This window comes from Gobio gobio (assembly GCF_949357685.1).
Source record: "Gobio gobio genome assembly, chromosome: 10".
Taxonomy (NCBI): Eukaryota; Metazoa; Chordata; class Actinopteri; order Cypriniformes; family Gobionidae; genus Gobio; species Gobio gobio.
The window spans coordinates 19,930,990-19,950,659 of NC_137116.1; the positions used below are offsets into that span (position 1 = coordinate 19,930,990).

General features: G+C 38.2%; 1 protein-coding gene across 1 annotated transcript in view; it reads left to right on the forward strand.

The window, feature by feature from the left end:
- qars1 (glutaminyl-tRNA synthetase 1) overlaps positions 1-19,670 on the forward strand; it is a 94,330-nt gene that overhangs the window by 74,113 nt on the left and 547 nt on the right. The window contains exons 10-22 of the mRNA XM_079827621.1: positions 8,965-9,051; positions 9,142-9,241; positions 13,205-13,283; positions 13,937-14,176; positions 14,264-14,356; positions 16,162-16,299; positions 16,389-16,476; positions 17,639-17,785; positions 18,338-18,439; positions 18,528-18,620; positions 18,786-18,913; positions 19,029-19,095; positions 19,474-19,599. Of these exons, the coding sequence (XP_079683747.1) occupies positions 8,965-9,051; positions 9,142-9,241; positions 13,205-13,283; positions 13,937-14,176; positions 14,264-14,356; positions 16,162-16,299; positions 16,389-16,476; positions 17,639-17,785; positions 18,338-18,439; positions 18,528-18,620; positions 18,786-18,913; positions 19,029-19,095; positions 19,474-19,599 (1,488 nt within the window). The remainder of the gene's footprint in view (positions 1-8,964; positions 9,052-9,141; positions 9,242-13,204; positions 13,284-13,936; positions 14,177-14,263; positions 14,357-16,161; positions 16,300-16,388; positions 16,477-17,638; positions 17,786-18,337; positions 18,440-18,527; positions 18,621-18,785; positions 18,914-19,028; positions 19,096-19,473; positions 19,600-19,670) is intronic.

Below are 19,670 nucleotides of genomic sequence, written 5' to 3' on the forward strand. Positions count from 1 at the left end.
CAAATCAAGTTGATTTGTCAAATCGTTTTCGATAAACGCGCACACAAATTTTGCGTAGCGGTTGCAAAAACACTCATAAGCCTATATCTCCACAACGCTTTATCGTATTCAAACCAATCTTGGTATATGTCATCACAAGCATGACCTGAAGCAACATGCAGCGTTTCGGCGCAGCGCCACCTACTGGTCCGGAGATACAAAAAATGGCTATTTTTGCTTATAACTTTTGAACTGTTTGTCCAAAAATCATGTCTTCCGCACCATGCTTTGAAGGTACTCAAAACGTTTTGGGGCAGTGCCACCTTGTGGTCAGAGGTTATAACAAAATTTACAAACATGCTAATAACTTTTGATTAAATTAGCCTAGTTTAATGAAACTGGTCATAATACAGTCATTGGCTCATGCCGAGAACAGAGATACAAATTTTTCCATATTTGGTCAAACATCCTGTCCTCAATGTTCTTATTTGATCAAAACCTACTTTTTCAAACTCATCCTAGACCGTTTGTCCAATTTCCACCAAAATCGAATCGTATCATCTTCAGACTGTGTCAACAAAAAGTTAGGGATTTTGCATCAATAGATGAAACCGTTTTTGTAAACCGCAGCGACGAAGTTGAGCCATTATGCCAAAATTACTCTTGAGGCTGTATCTCTGCAATGCTTTGACATATTGGCATCAAACTTTGCATGTGTCATTGTTCCCTTATTCTGACCACACCACATCAATTTCGTATATCTGTGCCACCTATTGGTCAAAAGTAATAAACCATTAACTTACATTATCAGTGACTCAATATATGATATTTCAGCCATTTTGCCTAATCTTCTTAAACTGTATAATTGTTAATTGTTGCAGTTGGTCTGACACTCTCAGACTACAATGCGTTTTTCAGCCTTTTGCCTAAAATCATCTTAAAATGTGATTAATTGCTCATTGCTCCAGTTGATCTGACACTGCCAGCCATTTTGGCATGTCTTGTCTTCTTCTTTGCGCTTGGCCCCGGTATTGCTGCTTGCAGCTATATTTGTTAATTGTTGCAGTTGGTCTGACACTCTCAGACTACAATGCATTTTCAGCCTTTTGCTTAAAATCATCTTAAAACGTGATTAATTGCTCATTGCTCCAGTTGATCTGACACTGCCAGCCATTTTGGCATGTCTTGTCTTCTTCTTTGCGCTTGGCCCCGGTATTGCTGCTTGCAGCTATATTTATTATTCATCTTCTTCTTCTTCTTCTTCTTCTTCCGCCACGAAGTCTATGGCAGCCCATAGAACCGTATGGTAAAAAGTTGTGAAATTTGGCACACTAATAGAGGACAGTCTGAAATGTCACCGTAGCAAATTTGGAGTCTCAAACTCAATCCCTCTAGCGCCACCATCAGTCCAAAATTTGACTCATGTTTATGCTAATAACTTTTGAACCATAAGGGCTAGAAACAAAATTCTTTTTTCCTCTGATTCCTTGGCTCAAAACGATTCGATTGCACCATATGACGTCATTTTCCGTCATAAAAATTTTCCCGCCATTTTTAATTTTCCGAAAAACCTACTTTTACGAACTCGTCCTAGACGGTTCATCCGATTTGCACGAAAATTGAACCAGATCATCTTCAGACCATGCTGACAAAAAATCTTGCAAATCAAGTTGATTTGTCAAATCATTTGCGATAAACGCGCAAACAAATTTTACGTAGCGGTTGCAAAAACACACTTAAGGCAATATCTCCGCAACGCTTTATCATATTTAAACCAAACTTGGTACATGTCATCACAAGCATGACTTGAGGCAACATTCAGTGTTTCGGCGCAGCGCCACCTACTGGTCCGGATATACGAAAAATTGCTATTTTTGCTTATAACTTCTGAACTGTTTGTCCAAAAATCATAAAAGTGGTCTCGTTACATTCAGGACGGCATGCCGAGTCGTCTGATATTCAATTTTACCATATCAGCCATTTTGGCTGTCGGCCATTTTGAATTTTGTCAAAAAATGCTATATTTTACAAATGCATTAGTATATTGTTACTAAACTCGGTATGTGACTTCCTTTCTATGCCCTGAAGGTACTCAAAAAGTTTTAGGGCATTGCCACCTTGTGGTCAAAAGATATAACAAACTTGACAAAAATGCTAATAACTTTTGATTAAATTAGCCTAGTATATTGAAACTGGTCATAATAGAGTCATTGGCTCATGCCGATTCAATTGCAACCTATGATGTCATTTTCGGTCATGATAATTTCCCCGCCATTTTTAATTTTCCAAAAAACCTACTTTTACGAACTCGTCCTAGACGGTTTGTCCGATTTGCACGAAAATTGAACCAGATCATCTTCAGACCATGCTGACAAAAAATCTTGCAAATCAAGTTGATTTGTCAAATCGTTTTCGATAAACGCGCACACAAATTTTGCGTAGCTGTTGCAAAAACACTCATAAGCCTATATCTCCACAACGCTTTATCGTATTGAAACCAATCTTGGTATATGTCATCACAAGCATGACCTGAAGCAACATGCAGCGTTTCGGCGCAGCGCCACCTACTGGTCCGGAGATACAAAAAATGGCTATTTTTGCTTATAACTTTTGAACTCTTTGTCCAAAAATCATGTCTTCCGCACCATGCTTTGAAGGTACTCAAAACGTTTTGGGGCAGTGCCACCTTGTGGTCAGAGGTTATAACAAAATTTACAAACATGCTAATAACTTTTGATTAAATTAGCCTAGTTTAATGAAACTGGTCATAATACAGTCATTGGCTCATGCCGAGAACAGTGAAACAAATTTTTCCATATTTGGTCAAACATCCTGTCCTCAATGTTCTTATTTGATCAAAACCTACTTTTTCAAACTCATCCTAGACCGTTTGTCCAATTTCCACCAAAATTGAATCGTATCATCTTCAGACTGTGTCAACAAAAAGTTAGGGATTTTGCATCAATAGGTGAAACCGTTTTTGTAAACCGCAGCGACGAATTTGAGCCATTATGCCAAAATTACTCTTGAGGCTGTATCTCTGCAATGCTTTGACATATTGGCATCAAACTTTGCATGTGTCATTGTTCCCTTATTCTGACCACACCACATCAATTTCGTATCTGTGCCACCTATTGGTCAAAAGTGATAAACCATTAACTTACATTATCAGTGACTCAATATATGATATTTCAGCCATTTTGCCTAATCTTCTTAAACTGTATAATTGTTAATTGTTGCAGTTGGTCTGACACTCTCAGACTACAATGCATTTTCAGCCTTTTGCTTAAAATCATCTTAAAACGTGATTAATTGCTCATTGCTCCAGTTGATCTGACACTGCCAGCCATTTTGGCATGTCTTGTCTTCTTCTTTGCGCTTGGCCCCGGTATTGCTGCTTGCAGCTATATTTATTCTTTATTTTGTTAAGGCTGTCTGGGTGGAAGGGGTTGAGAGACGGGGGAGCAATAAATCGAAATCCCTCCGGCGCGAGGACGATCCGTTTAGATCTGCTCTGACAGATAGATCTGTATAGCCTTGGTGGCAAGAGGAAGGACCGTGTAGATCCGCTCTGACGGTCAAACAAAGTAGAGATAGCCCTGGTGTTCCTGTCCAGGAAGATTTGTCTGTAAGGGTAATGTTTAAATGCACAGTTTCCTGACAAATATTTTTTGAGTACTCCCTCCGGTGCGAGGAAGACCTGTTTAGATCTGCTCTGACGGGCAAAACATCTAGAGAACGCCCTCAAGTTAGGCCAAGAATATTTGTCTGGGACTGTTTAAACGCACAGTTACCTGACAAATATTTTTATAGTAAACCTGACTCTCCATTTTCTTCCACTCCAGATAGGGGATTTCATCTTTATTTATTTTCATTCCCATTATAACTGTTATTAATTATACTTTTTATTTTTTTATTATTATTTTTATTTTGTTAAGGCTGTCTGGGTGGAAGAGGTTGAGAGACGGGGCCGCGATAAATCGAAATCCCTCCGGCGCGAGGACGATCCGTTTAGATCTGCTCTGACGGATAGATCTGTAGAGATAGCCCTGGTGGTTCAGTCCAGGAACATTTGTCTGTAAGGGTAATTTTTAAATTAGTGCTGGGAATCGATTAAAAAAATTCACTAATTAATCACATTATTTTCTGTAATTAATTGCGATTAATCACAAGTTTTTAATATTTTGATATTGTAATCATTTCAATTACTCTCCAAATTAATGTAGAAACTATTTAAAGACAGTATATTTTAAATATGTGTTGTAATGGCATATTTTTATGAATGAAGGCCAGTATCACTGATACTAATGTCTCTATGAAACATTAATGATGTTACATTACAGTATAACTGAAAGCTCCCAATTTCAAAATGTATTAGGCTTTAAAAAAACAACTTTTAATTTAAGTGAACTTAAAACAATCTTTACCTAAACCCATTATAATTAAATGTTATTTTTACCTGTGGCCTTCCCTGTTAGACATATACAGATATGTAACCGTTATGAAACACCTTTCTTAACTGCATAAATAATAAATGAAATCTAGATTAATCATTATTAAAAATACAATTTTCTCTGTTCCCGTTGTTCTTTGATGAACATTAATGACAGGCATCATCAGTGCTCCTGTCACTTTAAGACAGAGATGGGCACTCGAGTTATTGACTCGGACTCGAGTTGTACTCGGGTCGCATTTTATGAGACTTCAGACTTGACTCGGGACTCGGCCTGAAATGACTTCAGTCTTGATTCGAAAAAAAAGACTCAAGTCTTTAATCCTTATCTATTGTAAATAAAATTAAAAAAAATCTTTATTTGAATGTTATAATATCTGCTTCACATGTAGGCTACGTGACGTGGAAGATCGGACCCTTGTTATAGAGTTTCATTACGGATGTCCGTGTATTGCGTGCGTCATAATAGTCCCATAAAACATGAGAAGATCTATCGTGCCATTTGTTCTCACATATGGATTTATTACCGTGTCAGATCGGCTAGATGCGAAGAATGTGTGGAAAACAATTTGAGACGCAGGAACGTCCTTTTATTAGCTTCGCATCCACAGAGGTTAGTGACATTAACTCACACAGCTCGCTGTTTTACTGTGGTGTAGCCGGGTGGCTCTTTTGGATTGCCAGCCTGTTAAAACATGAAGAAAATCTAACCTTTAAACCTAGCACTACGTTTTACTTTTATAAATATTTTCTCTCTCTTAATGTAGACACGAGAGAGAGATAGAAAGATGTTAATCCATGTATTGCTTAAAGCGCATATTTTAACGTATCGCAATCAGCATGCATTCAGTTTTCTATTGACTAGAAACAACTAGAAATGTTCGGTTTGATTATTTTCTGATAATGTCTGTCGTCAGTAACAACGCTGTGTAACAAACATGAATGCCGCCATCTTGTGTCCACTTAGCGACTGTATTGAAAATGACTACTTGTCTTGTTGCAATATTTTTTTTGTTTTACATTATAATGGATTATAATTGATAACCTAAGCCTGGATGTATCCCTTTCATCTTAGGACTTGTATTACAAACAAAACAGATGATAGAAAGGTCATATTTTGTCAATTAAAAAAAAAAGGATTTTTGAATATATATATATATATATATATATATATATATATATATATATATATATATATATATATATATATATATATATATATATATATATATATATATATATATATATATATATATATATATCAGAGTTTCCGCTAGAAAAAAATGGTGCCGGTCAAAGTGACCGGCAGAGGTTTCGTTTTCCGGACATTTTGATGATATGCCGGTCATATATCGCCTCTTAATTATTGAAGTTGAGGAAAACTGAAAGCAGTTTATGTAACTTAAAAAAAATGACATAATCAGGCCGTATATGCAACATGTTTATTAGCCTAACTTTCAAATAGACGGGAAAAAAAAACATGAACGTCCGATTGGCGTCAATCAACCAATTTTTTTTACTATGGTTTCACATTTCATAGTTTAACAAACCAACCCCCCTTCCCCACATAAAATATCCGAATATAGCATTGTTTTTACTCAAGCAAATTTAATTATAAACTCAGTATGTCTCATTTAGTTGGTAACATTTAAATTGGCCACCGTGTAGCTAAATGACTCCTTGTCAAATGAACTTGAACAAACAAATGACTAGGCCTATAACATTGTCTCGCGTCATTTTTGGCTACTTTTTACGCTTTTTTGCAGTGCTGAATTGTGCAGCTGCCGACTTAAAATCAAAAGTTCCCAGTGTCTCTCCACAACTTGCAATGCGCATAAGCCGCGTAACCTTGTTCTCCGCAAGGCGACTTCGCTGCTTCGTCTTGATCCGATTCTGCAGTGAGAACCCCCTCTCTGCAGGAACACTCGAGACAGGGATTACACAGGATATCTTGGCGAGCTTGGTCCACTCTGGATACATTTCGCTGAAATCACATATGATGACTTCGCAGGCTGTGGAGAAATGCAATCCTCCATAGCCACGGAGCGCTGTCATGACAGCGTGGGCATCACGTCGCAGGCTTACGGTATCGATAAGAGGAGCGGTGTCCGCAGACTCAAGGCTTGTGAAATGGCAAACAATCCTTCTGATCGCTGGTTCTGCATATTCTTGGAGAGCTATTTGTCAGATTTGGAGAGCTATTTGTCAGATTTTAATCTGAAATTTTAATCTGACAATTTGACCGAAAAGATTTAATTTTTTCGGACATTTAATTTTTTTCCCGGCCAATGTCCGGTAATTACCGGACAACGGAAACCCTGATATATATATATATATATATATATATATATATATAATATTAATTTTTTTTTTTTTTTTTTTTTTGTAAGACATAAAATTACTTGAGTCTTGACTCGGACTCCAGTGATAAAGACTCCAGACTTGACTCGGACTCCAGCTTAAAGACTTCAGACTTGACTCGGACTCCAGATGAAAGACTTGTGAACATCTCTGCTTTAAGAACGGCCGCTGACGAATATGACGCGGATCTGACGCGCTGTCCCGCGCATCTCATTTCCTCACAACTCTTTAAGTTCATTTAAGACGTTATTTAACTAATTTAAGACTCCTAATATGAGAATACTCAATTCTCTGTGGTGTTGTTATTGTTTGTTCAAGAGCAAAAGAGAACTCGATGTGAGCAGGAGACTGGCGCGATTCTGTCTTTGCGTCGAGAGTGTGTGTGTCAGAGTGTCCCTCGATTAGCTGACATGAGACGCAGCCACACACAGACAGGACATTGACAGACACACACACACAGGACATTGACATACAGCGCATTCTCTTGTGTCTTGTCGCGCTTGGAAGCATTTACATGAATAGGAGCGTGATCATGTAACACTAGGCAAAAATTTATATAAAAACGGACGCTGCGTTATTTGCGTTAAATATTTTTAATGCGTTAAGCTGAAAAAATTAATCGCCCGCGTTAACGCGTTAATTTTCCCAGCCCTAGTTTAAATGCACAGTTACCTGACAAATATTTTTAGCGTAAACCTGACAATCCATTTTCTTCCACGCCATATATGGGTTATACTATCTATATATATATATATATATATATATATATATATATATATATATATATATATATATATATATATATATATATATATATATATATATATATATATATATATATATGTATGTGTGTACAGATCAATTTTAATTGTAATGTAGATGCAGTTTCTGTGAAGCTGCTTTGAAACGATATGTTTCGTGAAAAGCGCTATACAAATAAATTTGAATTGAATTGAATCCTTGCAACATAGGGCCGTCCATTATCATGCTACAACATGATGTGATGGTCGTGGATGAATGGCACAATGGGCCTCAGGATCTCGTCACATTTTATCATCAATAAAATGCACCTGTGTTCGTTGTCCATACCATAACCCCACCGCCACCATGGTCCACTCGATCCACAACGTTGACACTGTTCACCCACACAGCGCCATACACGCTGTCTGCCATCTGCCCTGTACAGTGAAAATCGGGATTCATCCATGAAGAGAACACCTCTCCAAAGTGCCAGACGCCATTGAATGTGAGCATTTGCCAACTCAAGTCGGTTATGACGATGAACTGCAGTCAGATCGAGACCCCCATGAGGATGACGAACATGCAGATGAGCTTCCCTGAGACCGTTTGTGCAGAAATTATTTGGTTATGCAAACCAGTTGTTGCAGCAGCTGTCCGGGTGACTGGTCTCAGTTGATCTTGGAGGGGAAGATGCTGGATGTGGAGGTCCTGGGCTGGTGTGGTTACACGTAGTCTGCATTTGTGAGGCCAGTTGGATATACTGCCAAATTCTCTGAAACGCCTTTGGAGACGGCTAATGGTAGAGAAATTAACATTCAATTCACGGGCAACAGCTCTGGTGGACATGTCGGCATTCCAATTGCACACTCCCTCCAAACTTGATATCTGTGGCATTGTGCTGTGTGATAAAACTGTTCATTTTAGAGTGGGCTTTTATTGTGGCCAGTCTATGGTAAATGGTAAATGGACTGCATTTATATAGCGCTTTTAACAGACCTACGGCCATCCAAAGCGCTTTACATTTTGCCTCACATTCACCCATTCACACACTCATTCATACACCGACGGCGGTGTCAGCCATGCAAGGCGCCATCCAGCTCGTCGGGAGCAGCTGGGGTTAGGTGTCTTGCTCATGGACACCTCGACACTTGGTCAGGTGGAACCGGGGATCGAACCACCAACCTTCCGGTTTGTAGACAACCTACATGAACCACTGAGCCACTGCCGCCCACGATCTATGGCACACCTGATTTTTAAACAGATTTGTGAACAATATTAGAAAGAGAAATAGGCCTTTTGTGTACATAGAAAAAGTCTTAGATCTTTGAGTTCAGCTCATGAAAAATGGGGGCAAAAAGCAAAACTGTTACGTTTATAATTTTGTTCAGTGTATTTTCTGTTTAAATCAAATTCTTGCTTTTACTTTGTAGGTCCGCACCCGTTTCCCCCCTGAGCCTAATGGTATTCTGCATATTGGTCATGCCAAAGCAATCAACTTCAATTTTGGTTATGCTAAGGTACACATACACACACACACACACACACACACTCACATGAACAACTCTGCATAACAAAAAATTCCTGTCTGACTTTGTGTCTGTGTAAAGGCCAATAATGGCATCTGTTTCCTGCGGTATGATGACACCAACCCAGAGAAAGAGGAGGAGAAGTACTTCACTGCCATCAAAGACATGGTGGAATGGCTTGGTGAGTATTAAGAACTGATCCAATCACAAGCAGTCTGCTGAAAATGAGCAATTCACTTAAACATGAAAATTGTCATCACTTACTCTAGGGCTGCACAATTAATCGAATTTCTAATTACGATTACAGATGCCACAATTACGTAATCGTTCAAAGCCTTGATTACAAAAAAAATCCACTTACATGGCATGCTTAAGAGGTGTGTTTAGAGCAGTGTTTCCGAACCTTTTTTCGGTCATGGCACCCTTTGAAAATGTTCTCCATTTTGTGGCACCCCCTCACATATGTTACGTTAGGGGTGTAACGGTACAGATTGCTCATGGTTCGTTTTGTATCACGGTTTTAGGTTCACGGTTTCGGTACGGTTCAGTATTTGCTATGTTCAATGAAAAAAGGACTACTGTCAAATAAAAATAAAGAAAATAATAAGAACAAATTATATTTAAATACAAGCAGCAGCACAAATAAATACTATTGAGCAAAGATAGGCCTACTAATAAAATAAACTATGCTTTTCAGGTTTTTCAGGTATGTCTAACATTAGTTTTCAGAAACAGAAATTGATCAAAAGTAAAATAACATTGCATATTTGAGTGTTTAAATTAAAGATTAATCCTATTAAACTTACAAAAGCTATTCAATCAAGAGCAGTGAGTGATGTCCTTGTCTTTTGTTTGACATTAAACAGACAGCAGGAAAGGCTACTGCCCCTTTAAGACCTAATGCTCGGATATGCGTTGTCTTTCTCGACTGTATAAAGTTTACTTAAGGCTGTTGTGAACTTTTCTCTTCTAAAGTGTAGGAAACTCAGAAGATGAAGACCAGGAGACTTCGGGATCAAACAGAAGTTATTCTTTTAATGAGAACTCTCTGTGCTGCAGGTCGTCCGAAAACAGTCTGACTCAAACAGCATATCTGATAGGTTATATACATTCCAAAGGGGGAGGGATTTACATTGAGGTTGAACAAAGCATGTAAATTAAATATACAGGTTTTGGGAAAACCCGCCCAGACAGAGTATCACCAATCTTACTCCTAATCAGCATAACTATTCCAACGTATAGAGGCAACGACGGTGAGAGTCTGAAAACAGGTCCGGCAGAAATCTCCTGCTGGAAACTCAACACTCTTCCTTTATACCTCACATGCTCACTGTAAAACAGGCCCAGCAGGAAATCTCCTGCTGGAAAAACCCCAGAATTATTATCTATACCTTAAATGCTAAATACAAAGTACTTTCTTAAATTTGTAATCTTACAAGGCATATACAAACTATGTCTGCTAGAATACTCATCAAGATGGACATGTTGACATACTTTTTGTGTGAGTTTGTCCGTTCAAGAGCGAGACTTGAAAGAGAAAGAGTGTGCGCGCTTTCGGATGAGTGCACAGAGACCAATTTTCTCACAGCGCACGCGACTTCTCATTCGCGTCTTCTGACACTACACCCGGGTGATGGCGGCGAAAATGACTGGTCATATTCGAACATACGGCAGCACTCGCATGCATTGAACAAAGTTTACAAAGAGAGAATTATTTGAAAAAAAAAAAATATATATATATATATATATATATATATAATATAATATAATATAATATAATATAATTAATATATATATATATAATATATATATATATATATATATATATATATATATATATATATATATATATATATATATATATATATATATATATATATATATATAATATATATACACATATATACAGTGAGGAAAATAAGTATTTGAACACCCTGCTATTTTGCAAGTTCTCCCACTTAGAAATCATGGAGGCGTCTGAAATTGTCATCGTAGGTGCATGTCCACTGTGAGAGACATAATCTAAAAAAAAAAATCCAGAAATCACAATGTATGATTTAACTATTTATTTGTATGATACAGCTGCAAATAAGTATTTGAACACCTGAGAAAATCAATGTTAATATTTGGTACAGTAGCCCTTGTTTGCAATTACAGAGGTCAAATGTTTCCTGTAGTTTTTCACCAGGTTTGCACACACTGCAGGAGGGATTTTGGCCCACTCCTCCACACAGATCTTCTCTAGATCAGTCAGGTTTCTGGCCTGTCGCTGAGAAACACAGAGTTTGAGCTCCCTCCAAAGATTCTCTATTGGGTTTAGGTCTGGAGACTGGCTAGGCCACGCCAGAACCTTGATATGCTTCTTACAGAGCCACTCCTTGGTTATCCTGGCTGTGTGCTTCGGGTCATTGTCATGTTGGAAGACCCAGCCTCAACCCATCTTCAATGCTCTATCTGAGGGAAGGAGGTTGTTCCCCAAAATCTCGCAATACATGGCCCCAGTCATCCTCTCCTTAATACAGTGCAGTCGCCCTGTCCCATGTGCAGAAAAACACCCCCAAAGCATGATGCTACCACCCCCATGCTTCACAGTAAGCATGTTGTTCTTGGGATGGTACTCATCATTCTTCTACCTCCAAACACGTTTAGTGGATTTATGACCAAAAAGTTCTATTTTGGTCTCATCTGACCACATGACTTTCTCCCATGACTTCTCTGGATCATCCAAATGGTCATTGGCAAACTGAAGACGGCCTGGACATGTGCTGGTTTAAGCAGGGGAACCTTCCGTGCCATGCATGATTTCAAACCATGACGTCTTAGTGTATTACCAACAGTAACCTTGGAAACGGTGGTCCCAGCTCTTTTCAGGTCATTGACCAGCTCCTCCCATGTAGTTCTGGGCTGATTTCTCACCTTTCTTAGGATCATTGAGACCCCACGAGGTGAGATCTTGCATGGAGCCCCAGTCCGAGGGAGATTGACAGTCATGTTTAGCTTCTTCCATTTTCTAATGATTGCTCCATCAGTGGACCTTTTTTTACCAAGCTGCTTGGCAATTTCCCCATAGCCCTTTCCAGCCTTGCGGAGGTGTTAGGGTTGTGCCGATGGACGATATCATCGTCCATCGTGATGGCTGACCGTCATCACGATGGAGTGCCACCATCGTGATGCCACGCCCCCCATTGCGAGTCTTGTTGTGAGTGCGAAGCACACTAAATCCTCTTCTATAGTTAAAAACTTTGCAGGGATTGCCCTGAAAATTAAATTGAGAATATAACTAATGCATATATTCTATTTTAAATACTGTAGTCTATGCCATATATAGCCTACATTTTGAAATAATAAACGAGGCTCAAACATCCATTTCAAGCATGCGTGTTTCTTTCAGCGCTTCCGTCAGTGAAACAACACTCCACAGCCTGTTAAATATTTAAACAATTATCAGTCAATAATGGTAACCTAAAGAATATAAGAAAATTAAATATTATTTTAAAAAAAGTGTGCGTGCGTGCGTGCGTGCGTGCGTGCGTGCGTGCGTGCGTGCGTGCGGTAACAAACCAAGCACAAGCAGTTCTATCGAACAGTATTTTTTCAAAGGGGACAGAACTGAAGGTGCCTCATAGAGATGATAAGGACATATAACCACATGTTCTTCATGATGTAGCCTTTTGACAGCTTTGGCTGAAGTTTTCCTTGTGTTAATGGTCGTGTAATAACTTCTGTATGACCTGGCAATAAACATTTTTGTAAGCGTGTCTATAATGTGATATGCTAAAACTGATTTTATTTCGGGTGCGGGTCGGGTGTCGTTCTATTTTAAGCGGGTCGGGTGCGGATTGTAATTAGTGCTGCTGTCGGAAAACGTGTCGGATGCGGTTTTAAGCACTGCGGGTACGGGCGGGTGCGGATTTACAAAATCGGACCCATGCAGGACTCTGCTGTTATGAAAGTTGAGCGCCTTATCTCTCTTGTGGTCTCTTCTTTTCAAGCAGTTGCTCATTGTCACAGTACTTACTTCGAAAGAGAAAGTTGACACTTGCTGTGTGTGTTTGCAATACATTATGAAATGCTTTTAAACACATTTCAGAGCAATATTTAAAAGAGAAAAGTTTGTTTGTTTGTTTGTTGCTCTATCTCTCAGGGTACAGACCATACAATGTCACGCACGCCTCTGATCGCTTCCAGCTTCTCTACGATCTTGCTGTTGATCTTATTTGCAGGTGAGATTGCAAACCTGATGTTTCAGGGCTCTATGCTTATAGAACTTGTGCACCTAATTTAAAAAAGGAGCACAATTGAAGTCCAGCATGTTAATATGCCATGCACAAGCAGAAATAAGAAAGCAAAGTTTATAAATAATAACAAAATTCAGGAACATAGTTTGAGTTGGGAGATTACTTTGCCAACCAAATTAAACCAAATTGTATTATTACCCTGAGACACTGAAAACACTGGATCTTGACCTTATTGTGTGTAAACGAGCACACGCCTTATTCTGAAACGCTCAGTGGGTCAGATTATAAATGCTCATTTAACCGCAGGATATATAGTGTAAAAAAATACAACTTTATTTTTACATAGTTTTTTACAAGCATTTTGATTTACAAAGGCTGAATTACGTTGTTATTCATAAAACATCTACACTGATGCACCGATCAAAATGTTCAGGCACATCAGACTGAAGTGATTTTAGTCATTTCTTATGTAGGTTTTCATCGAATAAACATAACATAAACTTTTTATTAATAATTGAATTTACTAATTCAAATTTACACTTCAAAAGATATGATTATTATATATAATTACCTGAGAAAACGTGTGTGTGTCTATATATTATTGACTATTGATTCCTTTTTGTTTGTTTGTGTGTAAGGGGTCATGCATATGTGTGCCACCAGCATGGAGAGGAGCTCAAGGGTCACAACGTCCCTCCCTCCCCCTGGAGAGAGCGACCCATGGACGAGTCTTTGGTTTTGTTTGACAGGATGAGGAAGGGCATGTTTGCAGAAGGGGAAGCTACTCTCAGAATGAAAATGGTCATGGAAGATGGGAAGATGGACCCTGTGGCCTACCGGATCAAATACACGCCCCATCACAGGACAGGAGACACATGGTAAAGACACTTTGTTTCGCTCACATGGTGTGGGTGTGGTTTTGTTTCTTCATTTTATGCCGCTCTGTTGTTGTGTCTTGTGTACAGGTGCATATACCCCACGTATGATTACACACACTGTCTGTGTGACTCAGTTGAACACATCACACACTCGCTGTGCACCAAAGAGTTTCAGGCCAGGTATGTCACTCAACATTAATGCATTTTATCAGAGTATCAGGTAGGACTGGGTATTGACACAAATTGCATGGTTCGTTTCTATTCCGTTTCACAAGCTCTTGATTTCTCTTTGATTTTGATTTGATTCAGTATCAACAAAAAGCAACAATGAAGAGGGATCTAGTAACACTTGTGAAATAATGTAATAGTCAGCAATCAAAGAGTTTTATACTGTAGCACAGTTCAGGGAAGAAGCTGGCGGGAACCAGCAAACAGTAAACATACTTCTAATGTACAAATAAAACCCAAACCAAAAAACGAAAACAACCTGCAGCTGTCTCACGGCTGACTGCTGCATATTAATGTAATAAAACAACAACATAAATGTCCCTGGCCTGGTCATCTCTCGCCTTCCACTGTCGTTTTTATCATTCCGGAGCTCCTCAGTGGGACTCGGGACCGCTATGTCTCACAGGTGTCGTTCATTAACATTCTCTTTATCAGCCTCACTCTACTCCCACAGCTCTCAAACCCCCGCCTTACTTCGTAACTTATAAAAAAAAATTAATTCCGCATAAGACCGTTTTTATATTTAATGATATAGTTGTTTCTACTCCGAATCATTGATGAAATATACACATTTAAAAATTCATAATTGTACCATAATTATACCATAAATAATGGCACATTTATATATAAATATATTTATACATAAATTCTCTTCTGTATAGTTATTTTTGTTGACTAAGTTTATGGGCATTAAATAGTTCCCCTGAGGTAAATAGTGTTTTTGTATACAAACTGACATTATATACAAACTTTGTTTTACTGAAGTCTTCATAGTTGAAACACTGATTGTGCAATTACACGAGACCTGGTTAATTTCAGTAAGTTGTACTGTTTCTTTCAACATGCCTTCTAAAGTTCATTCACATTTATTTTGTGATATAACTAGTAGTAAAGAAGATGAGATCGTTTCACACACTGCCGTCTTAACGGGTTTTTTTTGGGTGCAACTTGCACTTTAATACTTATACTTTGTTCAACACACCTGCCTGGAAGTTTCTAGTTTTCCTGAGTACATGGATTGGTTGTTGACATGGACTGGAAAACTATAAAACAAAACAGGCTATTCCTGTGCATTCAGGTGTGTTTAATTAGGCCTGGAGCTAAACACTGCTGGAAGGTGGTCCTTCAGGAGCAGGATTGGACACCACTATTCTAGCGGTTGTGTCATTAAGCCCAAAGTATACTTCGGCCATCCAAGTTCCACGACGGTCTGCAGACTGTCCATGTGACGTAATTTTCATCATCAGGAGGGTCCACGCACACTTTGCCTGCCAGGATGGTACTTGTACAACAGCGCATGTGTGAGTTGAGTGCTTGAAAACAAAGTACTCATCAAAAGCATCTTTCCGCTCTCATGGCCAAAGGAGTATACTTTGAAAGGCTCACACACTGTGTGCGAGAAAGAGACGAACACGGAAAAAGGCCTTAAAGAAAGTTGCTTGCAGAACGTTGGTAATTAATGTTTTGGTAATTATGTGATTTGGGCTTCATGAGAAGGAAATTGAGGCAAGCAGGTGTGTGGAGTCTCATTCATCTCCATGATATTCTAGACATGCACACATTTATTGTCTGGTCTCTCTCTCTCTGATATGCAGTAATATACAGAGTAGCTAGTAAATAGCTTTCACAATATGGCTGTTACCACATTGTGTAGTTTAGTATTACTGGAACACTGTATTAACCAATAGGCTTTCATGGCTCCAACTATCCTTATAAATTTGCAGTTAGGCACAACTTGTTTTTTATATCTCTCTCAGACGATCATCCTATTACTGGTTGTGTAATGCTCTGGATGTGTACTGTCCAGTGCAGTGGGAATATGGCCGACTCAACCTTACTTATACTGTTGTTTCCAAGAGGAAGATCATCAAACTGGTAGAAACAGGAATTGTTAGGTAACACACACACATCATTTTTTTTGTGTACTTTGTTTGTGAATTGGAAGTTATTGTATTATGTTTGTGTCCTGTGTTGTATGTTTCAGAGATTGGGATGATCCACGACTCTTCACACTCACAGCTCTCAGGAGACGTGGGTTCCCTCCACAAGCTATCAACAATTTCTGTGCTCGGGTGAGAGAAAAGTGGGGCAGCATTGTATGATATCACAAGTCAAGATACGTGAAACAATGAATGGTAGCAGGAGCTAATGATCACTACTAGAGATTGACTGATAGTGGATTTTGTAGATACCAATCACTAAAATGGGAAAGACAACTGATAACCGATTAATTGCTTATTGCTTCTACTAGTTTTTAAAAACAAGTAATATGAACAAAACATTTCTATTCAATTTAAAATAGTGCTGAACTTTAATAGAACATTAACAATGACTGAACCATGAGAATATTTTGTAATTGTTACAATACATAAAAATAGACTTTATTGCTATTGTCACCTTTTTATTTTTTGTATGAGATATTTTATGTACAAGAAATGAAAGGTCTATTAATGGATGTCTATTTAAATGGAATTTTCAAATGGAATTATCTTGTACGCTCTGAAACGGACTGCAACTTGGGCAAGCAAATTATACTTTGGGTTTCTAAATGATCAAATACACACAAAAATATGTCAAAATGACCGGCTTGGGGAGTATTCATTTAAACACAATGTACACTTGTCTTAAATGGAGGTACACTGTAGACTGCCTAATATATATAATATATATTAGAACAGGTGCCATTTGTAATTATATAATTGGGTAATGATGATATAATGATAGATATTCTCTTCACCTGTCATTGGTTTTATTGTTGTAGCTGACCAGTGTGTTGCCAAAAAATGTCTGGAAAAAAAAGCACCTTTAATCATTACAGCAGAAATATGGAAGGCCTGAATATTGTCTTGGACCGTGGGGAAACTTACGAGTTAAAAAGGTTGAGAACCACTGATCTAATAGCTAAATTTACCAAAGTTCGCAAGGTCCATGGAATTAAATCTTTATTGGTTATTCAAAAACATGTTTAAATAACATTGCTGCTTGTTTGCCATACTCGATGGAATATGATGCTTGTTATAGCTTTGTTATAGAATGTCATAGATGTTGCAATCTATGCTTCATTGTGGAATTCCAAATTTGTCTTGCATCTAACACCAAACTTTCAAACAGGAAAACTAATGGGCCGATTCTGATAATGAAAGAATATGCCAGCTGTTGGCCCTTTTATCTGTTGCTGATATATTGGTTTATCACTATAAGGAACTGCTGTTGACATCTGTTGTTTTGTTTTAGGTGGGTGTGACTGTTGCCCAGACCACCATGGAGCCACACCTGTTGGAGGCATGTGTAAGGGAGGTCCTTAATGACATTTCCCCTCGTGTCATGGCCATACTTGAGCCCCTGAAAGTCACCATCACCAACCTACCAACCAATGCACAGGTACACATATGCTTAAGTGCATGATTGTTTGTTACATATAAGGCATAATATACAGCTAGCCAGTAATTATTACAACAAAAAAAACATCCGTTAAGTGGCCTTAAGAAGTTTTTTTTAGCAATGATGACAAAATGACACAAGCTTTTCTCAATAATTACAGCCAGGTGGTCATTATCACACAATAATAATGAACAGTTTTAGCAAACTGAAGAGGGTTATTTTGCGGTAATGACTGGCTGTAATCTTACAGATTAATGCTCTTTACTAAAAATCATATTGAAGTTTTTTACTATAGTTGCTAGCTGTCTTCAGACGCAAAGACTTCAGAGTGATATGAGAAACATAAAGTTTACAATGACATGTTGCTATGAACAACAGTCAAACAATAAGTTTAGGTTAACCAAAAATATATTTACTGCTCAATTCTGTGATTAACCTATCAAAATCAAGTATTTCAGAGAGCCATGCGATTTAATGGAGTTTAATGATATATATGGATGCACAAGCGTACTCTCATAACTGCAGTGGATCACTGTTTTTTTCCCTATTCAGAAGGAGCTTCGAGTCCCAGACTTCCCAGTCAATGAAGCCAAGGGCAGCCATGTGGTTCACTTCTCAAAGACCATCTTTATTGACCAGAGTGACTTTAGAGAGGTAGAAATTATTTTCTGTTTTGAATTTAACCAGCATCCCATATAAGCAGAGATGACACCGTTTTTCCTGTTTTGTGTGTTTGCTGTAGGTAATGGAGAAGGGCTATAAGCGCTTGACTCCAGATCAGCCAGTAGGCTTGAGACATGCAGGATACGTCATCTCTGTACAGCGTGTCATCAAGGTGAAACCACTCTCTTAGCTCACATGATCCACATGCAGAAGATTGTGTACAAAAGGCTTTTAAGAAAAGTTTTGATCAAATTGATCATTTAAAAGCCTTAGAAATGTTGCTTATCAAATATGATACAGAAGGCTTTATAGGGTTTAATATATTTTCTCTTGTCAGGATAACTGTGGTAAAGTGTGCGAGCTAGAGGTGACATGTGTCAGCTCAGACTCTGTGGAGAAACCCAAAGCATTCATTCATTGGGTGAGCGAGCCACTGCAGTGTGAAGTGCGCCTGTATGAAAGCTTGTAAGTTTCCTTGTGTACTGACAAAGCAGAGGTTTTTATTTAATTTAAATAATATTTTGTCACACATCTTTGACAAAAAGATGTTTTACCCTCACTCTAATGTTTCTGTCTGTAGGTTTCTCCATAAACACCCAGAGGACCCAGCTGAAGTTCCTGCTGGTTTTTTGAGTGACATTAACCCTGTAAGGCAATACATATATTGGATTAACTTGAATTTTTAAAGAAAGTTTGATCACTTAGAAAAGTAATGGCATTATCCTCAACAAACTAATTTTACCTATGCACCAAAGTGCAATGCTTCAATTTATGGATTTTGAGCATGAAGTGATGCATGGAACTGCAAAAAATTAATGCAATAATATAGTTTGGTTACACTTTTTAATTAACATGTACTACTACTTACTATAGGGTTTGGGTAAGGATTAGTTGCTTATAATTATACATACTTTACAGTTATTACAATAGTAAGTACATGTAACAAGGATGCTAAAGTTTCACCTACATTTCTCGTTTTTAAAAAATGTAAGTTTCAAAAAAAAAAAAAATTTTGTCATTCCTAGAATTCCTTAACAGTGATTGAAAGTGCCTTAGTGGAACGTTCTGTGGGCAAGGCTAAAGTGTTTGACAAGTTTCAGTTTGAGAGAGTGGGTTATTTCTCTGTGGACCCTGATAGCACATCTGAAAAGGTATTTCCAGAAACATTCAATTGTCAAAGAGATTAACATATTGTAGAGGAAAACACTGCCTCATCTGTCAC